At 41.9% G+C, this 18,063-nt stretch overlaps 1 protein-coding gene across 4 annotated transcripts in view; it reads left to right on the top strand.

Moving 5' to 3' along the window:
* The window catches only part of BNIP2 (BCL2 interacting protein 2), a 369,692-nt gene that overhangs the window by 74,368 nt on the left and 277,261 nt on the right, over positions 1-18,063 (top strand). For all 4 annotated transcript variants that reach the window (XM_053717569.1, XM_053717570.1, XM_053717567.1 and 1 more), the window contains exons 2-3: positions 142-258; positions 3,540-3,598. In XM_053717569.1, the coding sequence (XP_053573544.1) occupies positions 142-258; positions 3,540-3,598 (176 nt within the window). The remainder of the gene's footprint in view (positions 1-141; positions 259-3,539; positions 3,599-18,063) is intronic.

Below are 18,063 nucleotides of genomic sequence, written 5' to 3'. Positions count from 1 at the left end.
GTATGTTATTTTTCCATTGGGGCAAATGTCCACTCTGCGTTTAAGAAACCGTTACTGTCAGTGGATTTTCTATAATTTTTCATTTCTGTTTTGTTCGTAGTTGTATCCACATACAATATGATTCCTTTCTTTTACTTGTAGCCAGGAAAGTTTTGGTAGTTCTTTCGAACGACAGGAGTCTGTGGCTACAACAGAGGCCAGACTACGCATGGAAGGTGTAGAACTAAAAGAGGAATGGCAGGATGAAGACTTTCCTAGGTAAGTGCATTGTAAAATCTCAAATTAGAAAGTTGTGTCAAATTTCATAAGCAATCTATTTCAGTGAAAATAAACTGGAATGGTTAGTTACTGCATCTGGCCAAATGGGAAAAGCTCAGGCACTCAGCTCAGATATATATATATATATATATATATATATATATATATATATATATATATATATATATATATATATATATATATATATATATATATATATATATATATATATATATATATATATATATATATATATATACATATAAACAAGAAAACTCAGACCCTTATTTATCCAGCACCCAACCATGTCTGGAAAAATATATACTTTAAAGCAAGGAAAGATTTAGGAGTAAATAATACACATACATTGGAAAATGCGTTTAAAAGGATTTATATATTATTTTCAGCATGACAATAAATCGTACGCATGACCCCCAAATATTCGTAAAGTTCAAAGTCCACAACCCGGGTTGTTAAGTAGGAGTAACTAAGTTGGTCCATTCATTTGACCAGTATTGATTTGTTTCAAAATGCCTGATTAATGGCACATTTGTAATCCCAGAGATAGAAAGCAACGTTAATGCAGGGACAGCACCAATTATATTGTAACACTGACTCTGTGGGTTTCAAACTTGTATCTTCGTACTCCCAATGCAAATTGTAACTGTATCACAAATAGCAGAAAAAAGTGGCAACTTTTCCATACCACATTAAACTCGCTGTGACAGTTCTGTATTGCGTGTAGAGGTATAATAAAACAAGTACCTGCTTCCTCGGTGTTCCGTCAGTGGCGTGTTATGGTGTCATATCTACCTGCTCGTTGCTTCCAATTTTTGTTTCAAACCGGTTTGGGAGATATCCCCTTTGCTTTTCCTCCGTGCTTTCTTGGCTCTTTCTGTGCTTCTGCACGCCTTGGCTTACACCGGAGTATGGTTTTGTTTGAGGGTCAGCTTTTTTGGACGGTGCACAGCTGCTGCACCGCTCCAAACAAACAAACAAGCAGCTACGCGCGTTTCACCCGGGGTCCATTCGGGCACAGCCGGAAGAAGCCCGAATGGACCCCGGGTGAAACGCGCGTAGCTGCTTGTTTGTTTGTTTGTTTGGAGCGGTGCAGCAGCTGTGCACCGTCCAAAAAAGCTGACCCTCAAACAAAACCATACTCCGGTGTAAGCCAAGGCGTGCAGAAGCACAGAAAGAGCCAAGAAAGCACGGAGGAAAAGCAAAGGGGATATCTCCCAAACCGGTTTGAAACAAAAATTGGAAGCAACGAGCAGGTAGATATGACACCATAACACGCCACTGACGGAACACCGAGGAAGCAGGTACTTGTTTTATTATACCTCTACACGCAATACAGAACTGTCACAGCGAGTTTAATGTGGTATGGAAAAGTTGCCACTTTTTTCTGCTATTTGTGATACAGTTACAATTTGCATTGGGAGTACGAAGATACAAGTTTGAAACCCACAGAGTCAGTGTTACAATATAATTGGTGCTGTCCCTGCATTAACGTTGCTTTCTATCTCTGGGATTACAAATGTGCCATTAATCAGGCATTTTGAAACAAATCAATACTGGTCAACTGAATGGACCAACTTAGTTACTCCTACTTAACAACCCGGGTTGTGGACTTTGAACTTTACGAATATTTGGGGGTCATGCTTACGATTTATTGTCATGCTGAAATTAATATATAAATCCTTTTAAACGCATTTTCCAATGTATGTGTATTATTTACTCCTAAATCTTTCCTTGCTTTAAAGTATATATTTTTCCAGACATGGTTGGGTGCTGGATAAATAAGGGTCTGAGTTTTCTTGTTTATATGTATATTAATTAAATACCCTTATCCGTGCACTATACTGAGAAGTGAGGTCCTATATAGGACACACGATATTTTATCTCAGTATATTAACTGTGAAATTTATTAAGCTAGTGGTGCTGGCACAAAATATACAAATATATATATATATATATATATATATATATATATATCCACATCTATATATCTGTCATACGAAAAAGTGATTATGGGTTTAAATTACACTAAGGACTAGATTTATCAAGGGCTAGGAAAATTCTCCTTTATATTCTCATCTGAGTTCTCTAAAGCTCACCCTTGGAGAGGCCCACAGGTGCACAGAAATTAAAAAAAAAAAATTGCACGTATTCATTTGCACTGTTTGGAAGGCAAGCTGGGGCGAATTAGGATGAATTTCTCCACACGAAAAAAGGAAGTTCTCCTGATTTATCATTTCAAACTCGTGTTTTTTTTTGTTTTTTGTTTTTTAGATAGTATTGTTCGTACTTTTGTGGGGCACTTTTACATTCTATATTTGGCTTATGTATCTAGCCAAAGCTAGACCAGCTAGAATCAGAAAGTACTACATAAAAATAGATGTGAACCCGACACAAGCTCCAAGACATAAGTATTTCTAATGCTGTTTTCCTCAGTACCTAAGGGGAACTATAATGCGCGTATTTGAAAGAGAATTTTGCGTTCTCCAAAGGTGAAAAAAAATGATAAATTGCTAACTGAGCGTAATGATAAAGCATATTCTAGGGAATGTGACTAAAACTATACAGTCATATGCTGATTTATTGGTGCAAATTGTAGGAGTTTTGCTTTCATAAATCCTGCTGTAATTATTGCACTGCCCCCACCTAGCTACTTCATAATGCCACCCAGCTGGCAACATTTTCTGTGGAGATAGATCTATACAGTATCAGGTTGGTTAAAGGGATATGAAACCCAATTTTTTTTCTTTCATAATTCAGAGCATGCAATTTTAATCAACTTTATAATTTACTCCTATTATCACATTTCTTCATTCTCTTGGTATCTTTATTTGAAAAAGCAAGACTATAAGCTTACGAGATGGCCCATTTTTGGTTCAGCACCTGGGTAGCGCTTGCTGATTGGTGTCTAAATGTAGCCACTAATCAGCAAGCGCTACCCAGGTGCTGAACCAAAAATGGACCGGCTCCTAAGCTTACATACATTCCTGCTTTTCAACTGAAGATACCAAGAGAACGTAGAAAAATTAATAAAATGAGTAAATTAGAAAGCTGCTTAAAGTTGCATGCTCTATCGGAATCATGAAAGGAAAAAATGTGGGTTTCAGATACCTTTTTAAGAGACATGCACATTAATATAGACACTTGGTATGTATTGCTGTTTTCTTGCATTATCTATCGTAAAAAGAATGTAGGCCTTAAAATAAAATAATACCGATTTTTAAACAACTCATAACTTACTTTGCATTTTTTTCTTTCTGAAGACCTCTGCCAGAAGATGATCATATTGAGGGGGATTTCTTAACTGGAGCTGATAGAGAAGGTAGGCGACGCTGAAAATGATTTAATGTTCTTTAAAAAGGATATTCGTATAGTGGGAAATGTAGACCAGACAGAGACATTTATTCTATCCCTAGAATTGTGTTTATGTAAAAGAAAGCAGTTTGGTTAGAACAATCATGCAGGAAACGGGCACACACTAACAGATGCAATTTATACTCTTTAAATTAGCAGCTTATGGTAGTGGCTTCATTTTTAAAATATGCAAAGAGCTTGTTTTATTCATATGTTGCTTGTGTTGACCTTATTAATATTTTATATTTTAATTGGAAAAACACGGTTGCTGTTTTAACTTAATCACTGTCCTCATCTCCGTGTCTTGGTTCATGACTTGAAACCAAAAAAATAAAATAAAAATCATGATTCAGAGAGAGCATACAATTTTCTACGTGAATGGAAAGAGTCCCCAGCTGCATTCATTACTTTTGGGAATTCAGAACCTGGCCACCAGGAGGAGGCAAAGACACCCCAGCCAAAGGCTTAAAGTGACAGTCAAGTCCAAAAAAAACCTTTCATGATTTAAATAGGGCATGTCATTTTAAACAACTTCCCAATTTACTTTTATCACCAATTTTGCTTTGTTCTCTTGGTATGCTTAGTTGAAAGTTAAACCAAAGAGGTTCATATGCTAATTTCTTAGACCTTGAAGACTGCCTCTGAATGCATTTTGACCACTAGAGGGCATTAGTTCATGTGTTTCATATAGATAACATTGAGCTCATGCACGTGAAGAAGCACTGATTGGCTAAACTGCATGTCTGTCAAAAGAACTGAAATAAGGGGGAAGTCGGCAGAAGCTTAGATACAAGGTAATTACAGAGGTAAAACGTATATTTATATAACTGTGTTGGTTATGCAAAACTGGGGAATGGGTAATAAAGGGATTATTTTTCTTTTTAAACAACAAAACTTCTGGTGTTGACTGTCCCTTTAAATACCTCTCCCGCTTCCTTCACCCCCCAGTCATTCTTTGCCTTTTGTCCCAGGAGGTTGGCAGAGAAGTGTCAGAAGTTTCGATAGTCTCTTATGGAGAGTAGTACTCTTCGGCATGGGACTGGAGTTTTAAGTAATCCTGTCAGCCTCTCAGTGAGAGCATGGACAAAAGTTAGGGTCCGGAGATGCAGGGAGAGTCTTTCTGCGAACCCATCCTGACTCATATTAAAGGGACAGTCAAGTAAAAAAAAACCCTTTAATTTCTCTTGTTAAGTGTATCCAGTCCACGGATCATCCATTACTTGTGGGATATTCTCCTTCCCAACAGGAAGTTGCAAGAGGATCACCCACAGCAGAGCTGCTATATAGCTCCTCCCCTCACTGCCATATCCAGTCATTCTCTTGCAACTCTCAACTAAGATGGAGGTCGTAAGAGGACTGTGGTGTTTTATACTTAGTTTATTTCTTCAATCAAAAGTTTGTTATTTTTAAATGGTACCGGAGTGTACTGTTTATCTCGGGCAGTATTTAGAAGAAGAATCTGCCTGCGTTTTCTATGATCTTAGCAGAAGTAACCAAGATCCTTTGTTGTTCTCACATATTCTGAGGAGTGAGGTAACTTCAGAGGGGGAATAGCGTGCAGGTTTTCCTGCAATAAGGTATGTGCAGTTAAAATATTTTTCTAGGGATGGAATTTGCTTGAAAATGCTGCTGATACCGAAGTAATGTAAGTAAAGCCTTAAATGCAGTGATAGCGACTGGTATCAGGCTTATTAATAGAGATACATACTCTTATAAAAGTGTATTTTAAAACGTTTGCTGGCATGTTTAATCGTTTTTTACATATGTTTGGTGATAAAACTTATTGGGGCCTAGTTTTTTCCACATGGCTGGCTTGAATTTTGCCTAGAAACAGTTCCCTGAGGCTTCCCACTGTTGTAATATGAGTGGGAGGGGCCTATTTTGGCGTTTTTTTTGCATAGCAAAAATTACAGACACAGACATCCAGCTTCTTCCTGCATGATCCAGGACTTCTCTGAAGGGCTCAAAAGGCTTCAAAAGTCGTATTGAGGGAGGTAAAAAGCCACAGTAGAGCTGTGGCAGTTGTTATGACTGTTTAAAAAACGTTTTTGTCATTTGTTATTCCGTTTTTGGTATTAAGGGGTTAATCATCCATTTGCAAGTGGGTGCAATGCTCTGCTAACTTATTACATACACTGTAAAAATTTAGTTAGTGTAACTGCATTTTTTCACTGTTATTTCAAAATTTGGGAAAATTTGTGTTTCTTAAAGGCGCAGTAACGTTTTTTATATTGCTTGTAAACTTGTTTTAAAGTGTTTTCCAAGCTTGCTAGTCTCATTGCTAGTCTGTTTAAACATGTCTGACACAGAGGAACCTACTTGTTCATTATGTTTGAAAGCCATGGTGGAGCCCCATAGGAGAATGTGTACTAAATGTATTGATTTCACCTTAAACAGTAAAGATCAGTCTTTATCTATAAAAGAATTATCACCATAGGGTTCTGTCAAGGGGGAAGTTATGCCGACTAACTCTCCCCACGTGTCAGACCCTTCGCCTCCCGCTCAGGGGACGCACGCTAATATGGCGCCAATTACATCAGGGACGCCCATAGCGATTACCTTGCAGGACATGGCTGCAATCATGAATAATACCCTGTCAGAGGTATTATCTAGATTGCCTGAATTAAGAGGCAAGCGCGATAGCTCTGGGGTTAGGAGAGATACAGAGCGCGCAAATGCTGTTAGAGCCATGTCTGATACTGCGTCACAGTATGCAGAACATGAGGACGGAGAGCTTCAGTCTGTGGGTGACATCTCTGACTCGGGGAAACCTGATTCAGAGATTTCTAATTTTAAATTTAAGCTTGAGAACCTCCGTGTATTGCTTGGGGAGGTATTAGCTGCTCAGAATGACTGTAACACAGTTGCAATTCCAGAGAAATTGTGTAGGCTGGATAGATACTATGCGGTGCCGGTGTGTACTGACGTTTTTCCTATACCTAAAAGGCTTACAGAAATTATTAGCAAGGAGTGGGATAGACCCGGTGTGCACTTTTCCCCACCTCCTATATTTAGAAAAATGTTTCCAATAGACGCCACTACACGGGACTTATGGCAGACGGTCCCTAAGGTGGAGGGAGCAGTTTCTACTTTAGCAAAGCGTACCACTATCCTGATTGAGGACAGTTGTGCTTTTTCAGATCCAATGGATAAAAAATTGGAGCGTTACCTTAAGAAAATGTTTATTCAACAAGGTTTTATTTTACAGCCCCTTGCATGCATTTCGCCTGTCACTGCTGCGGCGTCATTCTGGTTTGAGGCCCTGGAAGAGGCCATCCAGACAGCTCCATTGAATGAAATTATTGACAAGCTTAGAACGCTTAAGCTAGCTAACTCATTTGTTTCTGATGCCATTGTTCATTTGACTAAACTAACGGCTAAGAATTCCGGATTCGCCATCCAGGCGCGTAGGGCGCTATGGCTTAAATCCTGGTCAGCTGACGTGACTTCAAAGTCTAAATTACTCAACATTCCTTTCAAGGGGCAGACCTTATTCGGGCCTGGCTTGAAGGAAATTATTGCTGACATTACTGGAGGCAAGGGTCATACCCTTCCTCAGGACAGGGCCAAATCAAAGGCCAAACAGTCTAATTTTCGTGCCTTTCGAAATTTCAAGGCAGGAGCAGCATCAACTTCCTCCGCTTCAAAACAAGAGGGAACTGTTGCTCATTCCAGACAGGCCTGGAAACCTAACCAGTCCTGGAACAAGGGCAAGCAGGCCAGGAAGCCTGCTGCTGCCCCCAAGACAGCATGAAGGAACGGCCCCCTATTTGGAAACGGATCTAGTGGGGGGCAGACTTTCTCTCTTCGCCCAGGCATGGGCAAGAGATGTTCAGGATCCCTGGGCATTGGAGATCATATCTCAGGGATATCTTCTGGACTTCAAAGCTTCTCCTCCACAAGGGAGATTTCATCTTTCAAGGTTATCATCAAACCAGATAAAGAAAGAGGCATTCCTAAGCTGTGTGCAAGACCTCCTAGTAATGGGAGTGATCCATCCAGTTCCGCGGACGGAACAAGGACAGGGATTTTATTCAAATCTGTTTGTGGTTCCCAAGAAAGAGGGAACCTTCGGACCAATCTTGGATCTAAAGATCTTAAACAAATTCCTCAGAGTTCCATCATTCAAAATGGAAACTATTCGGACCATCCTACCCATGATCCAAGAGGGTCAGTTCATGACCACAGTGGACTTAAAGGATGCCTACCTTCACATACAGATTCACAAAGATCATCATCGGTTCCTAAGGTTTTCCTTTCTAAACAGGCATTACCAATTTGTAGCTCTTCCCTTCGGGTTGGCCACTGCCCCGAGAATTTTTACAAAGGTTCTGGGCTCACTTCTGGCGGTTCTAAGACCGCGAGGCATAGCGGTGGCTCCGTATCTAGACGACATCCTGATACAGGTGTCAAGCTTTCAAATTGCCAAGTCTCATACAGAGATAGTTCTGGCATTTCTGAGGTCGCATGGGTGGAAAGTGAACGTGGAAAAGAGTTCTCTATCACCACTCACAAGAGTCTCCTTCCTAGGGTCTCTTATAGATTCTGTAGAGATGAAAATTTACCTGACGGAGTCCAGGTTATCAAAACTTCTAAATGCTTGCCGTGTCCTTCATTCCATTCCACGCCCGTCAGTGGCTCAGTGCATGGAAGTAATCGGCTTAATGGTAGCGGCAATGGACATAGTGCCATTTGCGCGCCTGCATCTCAGACCACTGCAATTATGCATGCTAAGTCAGTGGAATGGGGATTACTCAGATTTGTCCCCTCTACTAAATCTGGATCAAGAGACCAGAGATTCTCTTCTCTGGTGGCTTTCTCGGGTCCATCTGTCCAAGGGTATGACCTTTCGCAGGCCAGATTGGACGATTATAACAGATGCCAGCCTTCTAGGTTGGGGCGCAGTCTGGAACTCCCTGAAGGCTCAGGGATCGTGGACTCAGGAGGAGAAACTCCTCCCAATAAATATTCTGGAGTTAAGAGCAATATTCAATGCTCTTCTAGCTTGGCCTCAGTTAGCAACACTGAGGTTCATCAGATTTCAGTCGGACAACATCACGACTGTGGCTTACATCAACCATCAAGGGGGAACCAGGAGTTCCCTAGCGATGTTAGAAGTCTCAAAGATAATTCGCTGGGCAGAGTCTCACTCTTGCCACCTGTCAGCGATCCACATCCCAGGCGTAGAGAACTGGGAGGCGGATTTTCTAAGTCGTCAGACTTTTCATCCGGGGAGTGGGAACTCGATCCGGAGGTGTTTGCTCAACTGGTCCATCGTTGGAGCAAACCAGAACTGGATCTCATGGCGTCTCGCCAGAACGCCAAGCTTCCTTGTTACGGATCCAGGTCCAGGGACCCGGGAGCAACGCTGATAGATGCTCTAGCAGCTCCTTAGTTCTTCAACCTGGCCGTTTGAACCCCTTCATTCCATTGATATTAAACTTTTATCTTGGAAAGTTCTTTTTTTTTCATGGCTATTTCCTCGGATCGAAGAGTCTCTGAGTTATCTGCCTTACATTGTGATTCTCCTTATCTGATTTTTCATTCAGACAAGGTAGTTCTGCGTACCAAACCTGGGTTTTTACCTAAGGTGGTTTCTAACAGGAATATCAATCAAGAGATTGTTGTTCCATCATTGTGTCCTAATCCTTCTTCAAAGAAGGAACGTCTCTTGCATAATCTGGACGTAGTCCGTGCCTTGAATTTTTACTTACAGGCTACTAAAGATTTTCGTCAAACATCTGCCCTGTTTGTCGTTTACTCTGGACAGAGGAGAGGTCAAAAAGCTTCGGCAACCTCTCTCTCCTTTTGGCTTCGGAGCATAATACGCTTATCCTATGAGACTGCTGGACAGCAGCCCCCTGAAAGGATTACAGCTCATTCTACTAGAGCTGTGGCTTCCACCTGGGCCTTTAAGAATGAGGCCTCTGTTGAACAGATTTGCAAGGCTGCGACTTGGTCTTCGGTTCACACCTTATCAAAATTTTACAAATTTGATACTTTTGCTTCTTCGGAGGCTGTTTTTGGGAGACAGGTTCTTCAGGCAGTGGTTCCTTCCGTTTAAGTTCCTGCCTTGTCCCTCCCATCATCCGTGTACTTTAGCTTTGGTATTGGTATCCAACAAGTAATGGATGATCCGTGGACTGGATACACTTAACAAGAGAAAACATAATTTATGCTTACCTGATAAATTTATTTCTCTTGTAGTGTATCCAGTCCACGGCCCGCCCTGTCCTTTTAAGGCAGGTCTAAATTTTAATTAAACTACAGTCAGCACTGCACCCTATGGTTTCTCCTTTCTCGTCTTGTTTCGGTCGAATGACTGGATATGGCAGTGAGGGGAGGAGCTATATAGCAGCTCTGCTGTGGGTGATCCTCTTGCAACTTCCTGTTGGGAAGGAGAATATCCCACAAGTAATGGATGATCCGTGGACTGGATACACTACAAGAGAAATAAATTTATCAGGTAAGCATAAATTATGTTTTTTCAAATAGGGCATGCAATTTTAAACAACTTTCCAATTTACTTTTATCAACAATTTTGCTTTGTTCTCTTGATATTCTTGTTGAAAGCAAACCTAGGAAGGTGCATATGATAATTTCTAAGCCCTTGAAGACTGCCTCTATTTTATTTACTTTTCACAGCAGGGGAGAGCAAGCTGTAGGCCATATAGATAGCATTGTGATCACGCTCGTGGCTAGTGGCAGACACTGCACTAATTGGCTAAAAAGCCAATAGATAATAACTAAAAGTCATGTGATTAGGGGCGGTCAGAAGATGCTTAGATACAAGTTAGTCACAGAAATAGAAAGTGTATTAATATAACAGTGTTGGTTTTGCAAAACTGGGGAATGGGTAATAAAGGGATTATCTATCTTTTTAAACAACAAAAATTCTGGTGTTGACTGTCCCTTTAACAGCTCCGCAAGCAGTCAGCGTTGACGAGTTCTGCTGCCTGCTTTCTTCTCTCAATTCCATGGCAGAGGCGAGGCTACTATCTGTCACACTTGAAAGGCCGTGTTCCTGTTCCACGGTGTAGATTCCAGTAAGATCGTTTAATTTTACTTTTGTTATGATTGTATTGTAATACAAATGTTTTCCCGAGAGGCTCTCACCTTGCGGGATTAACTATAATTCAGAGTATCAGTGAGGCTGGTTTCATATCTTGGAATCAAGGGTTAATATCTCCTGAGGGGGGTTATTGAACAGGGTTTTTTTTTAATCACGTTTGTTATGTGATTCGACCTGCTTATGTGTAGTGTTGCTTAGGCTCATGACTTGTGGAACATAACGACCTTTGGAAGTGACGAGGCTTTACAGTTGAGCGCACTTTTTCTGGACTGCACTGTGCACCTGGTGATCGGGCATGGTCACGTTTTGGCTCTCCATTTCCGCATTCCTGACGTGTGGCAACAGAAGAATTCTGGTCCGCTGGTGTCTGGTCCATAGGAGGTGATGAGTGCCCCAGCCATTGTGGGTGTCAGGTGCCATTTACATTTTCTTATTTAGTCAGGTTTTTTTGTATTCAATATCCCTGTTATGGAGGATTCTAATATTGTGTAGGCAAACGTCTCTGCGTCAGATTCTGTTTCTGGTGAAGAATATGAATTGGCCCGGGTTATACATGCCCTCCAGTTATGTTTCAAATGCCGTTTTAGAGTGCTCAGGATCGGGGAATTAAGGGGCCACTGAGCCGTCCGCCTCTGGGGGTCCAGTTCCCCGAGTGGCGAGTTCCCTACCTCCAACTCTTCTCTGGAAGGTGGCTTGTTCCCTCCGGAGCTGATGGCACGTTTTCGCATGTCCATATTCATGGCTCTGGCTCATCTGCAACTACCAGAAGTGTGCTTACGATATTGTACGTGTTCTGTTAGCTGGGGCTCCTTAGGCATGGGATGGCCTACTCTGCTCTCCGGGGGAACTACTGTCCCTGAGGCTTCAGGGGGTCAACCTTCGTGGCTGGGGTCGTCTTCTGCTCCGGCGAAGGTATGCTGTGCCTTCCGTTATAGACTGGCACGTCTTTGTGTCCTACTGAGGCATATTGCGGCATTGTTGGAGGATCCCATCCTTAATGGATATGGGGATTTTCAGTCTTCACCTTCGGAAGGCTCGCAGGCTTAGGTATAAGAGGATCAAGTAATCTTCTTCTTATAGCCTTGTTTATTGAGTATCTTTTCCAGTTCTGACCTGGAAGAACAGGATCCCGGTCCTGCGGGTGTGTATGTTCTTCTTAGGCAATAACCTACGGGTTGCCTTATCTTTTATTTTAATCCGGTTAGGATGATTTTTTTTTTTATTTCAAGCTCATATTTATGCATTTCCTTCGGGAATTTTTTCTGGAATCGATGCTCATTTTTTAATTACTCAGTTTACTTCTTCGGAAGTTTGTATGGTAGGACATGTTAGTCCTACGTTTGTCTCCCATCTCTTGGGGTGACTATCTGTTGACAGTATTGGCCCTTGGTTTCTTGCTGGTCCTGATTGGGTTCGGATCCTTCTGTTCTTGCGGCCTGTTTCAGACAAGGGGCGCCTGTTCTGCCTGGCTGGTCCGGTTGGGGCACCGAGTGCTTCACATTATTTTTGTTATTCCTTGTTTGTAACAAGTTCAGCTAAGCATTTTGAGAGGACCTGAGGGTCCGTGAGGCATGGGGGATTGGTTCAGTCCTTGTTAGCCTTTCTAGCTGGTCGACTGGGACTCTGCAATTTGGTAGCCAATTCTAGCAAGTATTTTCTGTGTCATCCTGAGGATGGCTGCGTGTCTTTGACTCAGGTGTTTACTTTCATCTGGGTCTGCTACATGTAATTTTGCCTGAATTCTTCAGTGTCCTGAGCTCGGAGGATGTTTGGTCTCTCTTTTCAGCTGTCCCTGGGCGCTGGTTGACTTGCTGCCTGGCAAGTGAGGGGCTGCTCTCTTGAAACCAGCTGCAGCTGTCTGCGCCTTGATCGTGTGCTAGCTAACTGTTCCAATCCTTTGCAGGATGTTGTGAGAACCTTCTCTGTTCTGCTACCTGGTTGTAAACCTTGTGGTTTCTATTTGGATTGGGTGTTGCCTCCCATTGTTTTCAGGACCCATTTGGATATGGTGTTTATGGTAACCTTTGGTTTCTATTTGGTTCCTTGGCTTGTTCCTTTGGGAGTTCGGCTGGGGTTCCCTTCGCTAGTAAAGGGTGTATGGTGGGAGATTAACTGTTGGGCGACGGTGTTTCCTGGAGGACAGTTGGCCCAGTTGAGTCTAACTTGTGGTCTCTAGCTCAGCTTCCGGACTATCTGCTGGTCAGTGTCCTTGGGGCCTTTTTCCCTTCCTTTTTTCTCGGCTTCAGTCGTAGCAGAGTTTTTTGTTGGGAAGTGGTTTTCAGGTCTGGTGCCCTCAGAATGGGCCACCTATTGTACCCTCCCATTTTTGCATTCAGTGTCCTCTATAGCTTGGGTATTGTATTCCCAAAAGTAATGAATGCAGCTGTGGACTCTTTCCATATAGGAAGAAAAACATAAATTATGCTTACCTGATCATTTTCTTTTCTTCCGATGGAAAGAGTCCACAGCTTCCCACCCGTTTTTTTTTTTTTATGTGGAGCGTATTAAGGCGTATTTAAGCCTTTGGCTGGGGTCTCTTTGACTCCTCCTGGTGGCCAGGTTATTATTTCCCAAAAGTAATGAATGCAGCTGTGGCCTCTTTTCATCAGAAGAAAAGAAAATGATCAGGTAAGCATAATTTATGTTTTTTGGAGTGTTGGACTTCCGCAAAGGGTGTTCTCTTCCTTTTGGGTTGGGATGTACGAGTGAGTCTTGTACCCGTTATCCGGGGTAGTCCGGTTGTTCCCTTGTGAGGTCTGCTTTTTCAGATGGGGTAATTGTGTTGGATGTTGTTTGTTTTAAACAATTCTGGGGCTCGGACCTTTAAGTTTTTGTGTTGGATTTTTTCTGGCTGGTTCGGGGTGATCCAGTTTTTTCAGGGACCATGGGTTATGACCTACGGTCTGGCCAGTTGAGTCTGTTAGCAGCTTGGCCAGTATTCTGGGTGCTCTCTGATGCGCTCCTTATGGCTTAGCTTTGTCCTTTGAACGAGTGGTGTTCCCCTTCAGGGGGAGTTCTTAATGTGTTCATTAGTGACGCCTGGATGATTTAATTCGGCTTTTGTTTCAACAGACTATGGCTCATGTCTGGTGAGCATGTGCTCTGTTCTTATATATGGCTTTCCCTTTGGGAGGAGTTGTTTGTCCTTCTTAAGGAGGTTTTTTTCCCTCTCTCTGGAGGGTTGTTGTCCTGTCATGTGTGCAGGAGGTTGGAACAGGTGTTTTTATCCTGTATGTTCTGTTTCATCTGTGGAGACTGCAATCTCCATGTTGAGACTGTCAGTTATGCTGGGTCTTCATAGGGATCTACTGCATCTTGCTATGTTCTTCCCCTATGGGGATTTCTGTGGGAGGACACAGTTGAAGGAGCTGTTTGGGGTGGCCGTGTTCTCCCCATTCCGTCCTTCCCTGGGGGTTGGGGATTGGCCTTTCTGTTCCCCTGTTTTTCAGACCTACCTGTCGCTTGGGCTGGTTCGGTGTGGAGCAGGACCTGATATCTGTTGTATGTCCTCTGGTCATTTGAGGTTCGGTGAGCCTCTTTGAGGTTCTGTGATCTCCATGTTCACGATGTTGAGAAGGACTGACGGCTTTTGGATAGCCTGTGATATGCCCACTGTTTAGTGGATGTTTTTGCAGTCTGACGATTAGGGTTTGATATCTCTTTTCAGCTTCTATTACTTGCCTGCAAGTATTCCATTTCAGAGTCATCCTGGTATGACTGTGGCGTGTGGTGTTGGCTCAGGTGTTCACTGATCTGGGGTTGCTGCACGTATTCGATCTCTGAATATTTCGATATTCTGAGTTATCTTGTAACTTGAGGACTCTGCAACTGCACCCTAAAGGACAACTGAAGACGCTGTTTTTAGGAGCAGTTTTCTCCTCGGTTTCAGATTCCCGGTCTTAAACTTGTAGTTTCTGTAAGATTCGGGGTCTGGGTATTGCCTGCCTTGTTTCTCAAGACCGGTTTGGGTCTCTGTGAGCTTGGTTCGGTTTTTGGGGTTCCTTTTTTTATTTGGAACTTATTGTACCCTATTAGGGGTCTTTGGGTATACTTGATTTTTCTTCCACGTCTTCTTCTTTTTGGGGAGGTTTAGTTAGTTGATCCCTTTTCTCTAGTAAGGGGTGTGTGGTTGGGGACCGACTGCTGGGTGGCGGTGTCTCCTGGAGGCGTGTTGGCCCAGTCGAGTCTATATCTGCGGTCTCTATCTGGTTTATGGACTATCTGTGGGTCAGTGTCCTTGGGGCTTTTTCTTTTTTCAAAGTTCTCTCTGCTTCGGACGAAGCAGGTTTTTGTGGGTAGGGATTGCAGTCCTGGTGCCCTCAGAATGGGCCACCTCTTGTTCCCACCCGTTTGGCATTCAGTGTCCTCTATAGCTTGGGGATTGTTTTCCCAAAAGTAATGAATGCAGCTGTGGACTCTTTCCATTTATGAAGAAAAACATAAATTATGCTTACCTGATAATTTTTCTTTTTTTCTGATGGAAAGAGTCCACAGCTCCCCGCCCTTGTTTATGTGGGGCGTCTATTATGTTTATTCTTCTGGCACCTTTTCACTCTGATATTTCTTCTACTGTTCCTTGTTCCTCGGCAGAATGACTGGGGGATGAGGGAAGTGGGAGGGGTATTTAAGCCTTTGGCTGGGGTGTCTTTGCCTCCTCCTGGTGGCCAGGTTCTGAATTCCCAAAAGTAATGAATGCAGCTGTGGACTCTTTCCATCTGAAGAAAACAAAATGATCAGGTAAGCATAATTTATGTTTTTAATCCACTTAGCAATTTACTTCTATTATCCAATTTGCATTGTATTATTGGGAGCTAGCTGCTGATTGGTGGCTATATGTATGTGTGTGTGTGTGTGTATATATGTATATGTATATATATATATATATATATATATAGCAGAAGAATAATGTCACCTTTAATTAGTGAACGTTTTCGGGCAATAAACTGCCCGTCCTCAAACTTACAAGGTTACCGAAAGGTAACCTTGTAAGTTTGAGGACGGGCAGTTTATTGCCCAAAAACGTTCACTAATTAAAGGTGACATTATTTGAAAGACTTCTGGAGTGCTTCTTGTCTTCTGCTATAATTTGATTTGTGTTAGCACCCAAAGCTGTTGCTTGTTCAGAATCTGGAGTGCACTTTGTTCGTATATATATATATATATATATATATATATATATATATATATATATATATATATATATATATAATCTCAACAATGTGTTTAGCTAGCTCCCAGTAATGCATAGCTGCTCCTTTATAAAGGCTACCAAGAGAATAAAGCAAAAATTGATAAAAAGTTGGAAAGTTGTTTAAAATTATATTTTTTATCTGAATCATGGAAGACATTTTTTGTGTTTCACGTCCCTTTAAGTACACATGGCTACATTTCATCTGTGCATGTCAGAAGTAATGATACTTTAGTAGCATAATTTAGATGAGTAGGCATTGCAATTGGTATTTATCAACCAAGTTATTAGTAACAAATATTCCATTCGTCATATATACATGCTACAGGTTAAACCCTTTGCTGCTAAGCCATTTCACATCCTTGTGCTCTTTGAAGCCATTTGTACTTAAACATCAATTTAATTGTCTTGATTATGTAAATGTGTCATTTTTTTAAATTACTTTTGATTACATTTATGGCAAAAAGCCATTCTTCAGAATGCAAAAGAAGAGATAAATGACTACAATGACATATTATATATTTTTTTTTTTTTCAAAAAGCTTTATTAGAAGATAATCAAATATTACAGATTTTTCAACTTTTTTCATTGAGACATTCAGAGAGAAAATCAAAATAACATAACATTTCAAATCATAATGCACACACGGAGATCATTCCTTCTAGGGCTATCAGAGACATAATGATATACACACATCTTATAATAAAGATAAAGTCTTAGGAGTTCATGGTACATTCTCAGTGCACTTTTACGGTTAAAGCCCCGGATGGCCAAAAGGGTGCACTATGCCTATTGCTCTACAGCCATAACTGGCTGAAGCGTAAAACGTTAGAGTCCAGGGGATAGAAGGACAAAAAAAAATAAAAACCTGTCTACTGCATTCTAAAATATCACAGATTAAAAGATCACAGACCACCAGTATACTTATTGCTTGACGTTGTATAGGTCTCACTACCAAATAGTTCTAGAAAGGGGGTTCTGGATGTCAATGCTGTCTGCTGCGGTGTCCTATTGCCTATGTGCTGCCCACCGTTCTAGCATTATCTCATGTGTGTCTACTGTACCCCGTTGAATGTGGTGATATCTTTCTAGGTGTATCAGTGTGTCTACTTGTTTTTGCCACTTCAAAAAGGTGGGTGTCACTCTGGATTTCCAATGTTTTGGGATCAAAAGTTTGGCCCCGTTCAGCATAATCAGTAACAGTGCCTTTTCCGCCTTACAGGCCAGTTTGGGCAATGATAGGTATAACAGTGTCTTTGGGCTGTTTTGGACAGTTTTCCCCAAGACTAGCTCCATGTGACTGATTACTTCGACCCAGTAATTGTCCAGCCTAGGGCAATCCCACCATATGTGTGTTGGTGTGCCAGCTTCCCCGCTGTCTCTCCAGCATTTGCCCGAGGCCTGTTTGTATATTCGCGGCAGCCTGCTGGGGGTGAGGTACCATCTCGCTAAGCATTTGTAACTAGACTTTTGCACTCTCGTAGAGATAGAGGTTGTTTTTGTCACTAGGAAGGCTATTTGCCAGTCCTTGTGCGCTATCTCAGTATGCCATTCCTTTTCCCACGCCCTTGTATAAGAGGGGAGTGTTTGTGTGTCGTCTATAAGAAGAAGTTTGTATAACAAGGAAATTGCATGGGCTGTTGGCGTGTTTTTCATACATAGTCTCAAATGTGGTAGGTGCTCTGGTTAAGCAGTGTCTGTGTCTATACGTCGCTAGATAGTGGTTTAATTGTGTGTGTGAATACCAGTTCATTGCTAAGTTTGTCATATCTTCTACAATATCTGGGTATGTTTTGAGTTTATGTCCATTGGTCAGTGACATGATAGTACAGTCTTTAAAGGGTGTGTCAAAAGTTGTCCCACATTCTGAGCGGTTCCACGGCATTGCCGCATTTTGATATATGGGTGTCAGTGGCGAGTGCTTAGATGATATATGCGTTGTGGTGTGTGTTATCTTATCCCACACCGCGTAAAAGTCCATCAACAATGGATACGTTGTCATCGCTGTGTGCCTGTCTTTCTTTGATATCCAGGCTCCTAGGCCTGCGTTCTTTGTGTCGAGTATATCACAGTCCAATCAAACCCATTCTTTGTTAGCGTCATTAGAGCACCAGTCCAGTAGTCTGTTCAGTGTGATCGCCTGTTTGTAGGTTTGGATATTCGGGACCCCCAG

The sequence above is a fragment of the Bombina bombina genome, chromosome 6 (assembly GCF_027579735.1).
Source record: "Bombina bombina isolate aBomBom1 chromosome 6, aBomBom1.pri, whole genome shotgun sequence".
NCBI classification, from domain to species: Eukaryota; Metazoa; Chordata; class Amphibia; order Anura; family Bombinatoridae; genus Bombina; species Bombina bombina.
This window is presented reverse-complemented; position numbering and strand designations above follow the sequence as displayed.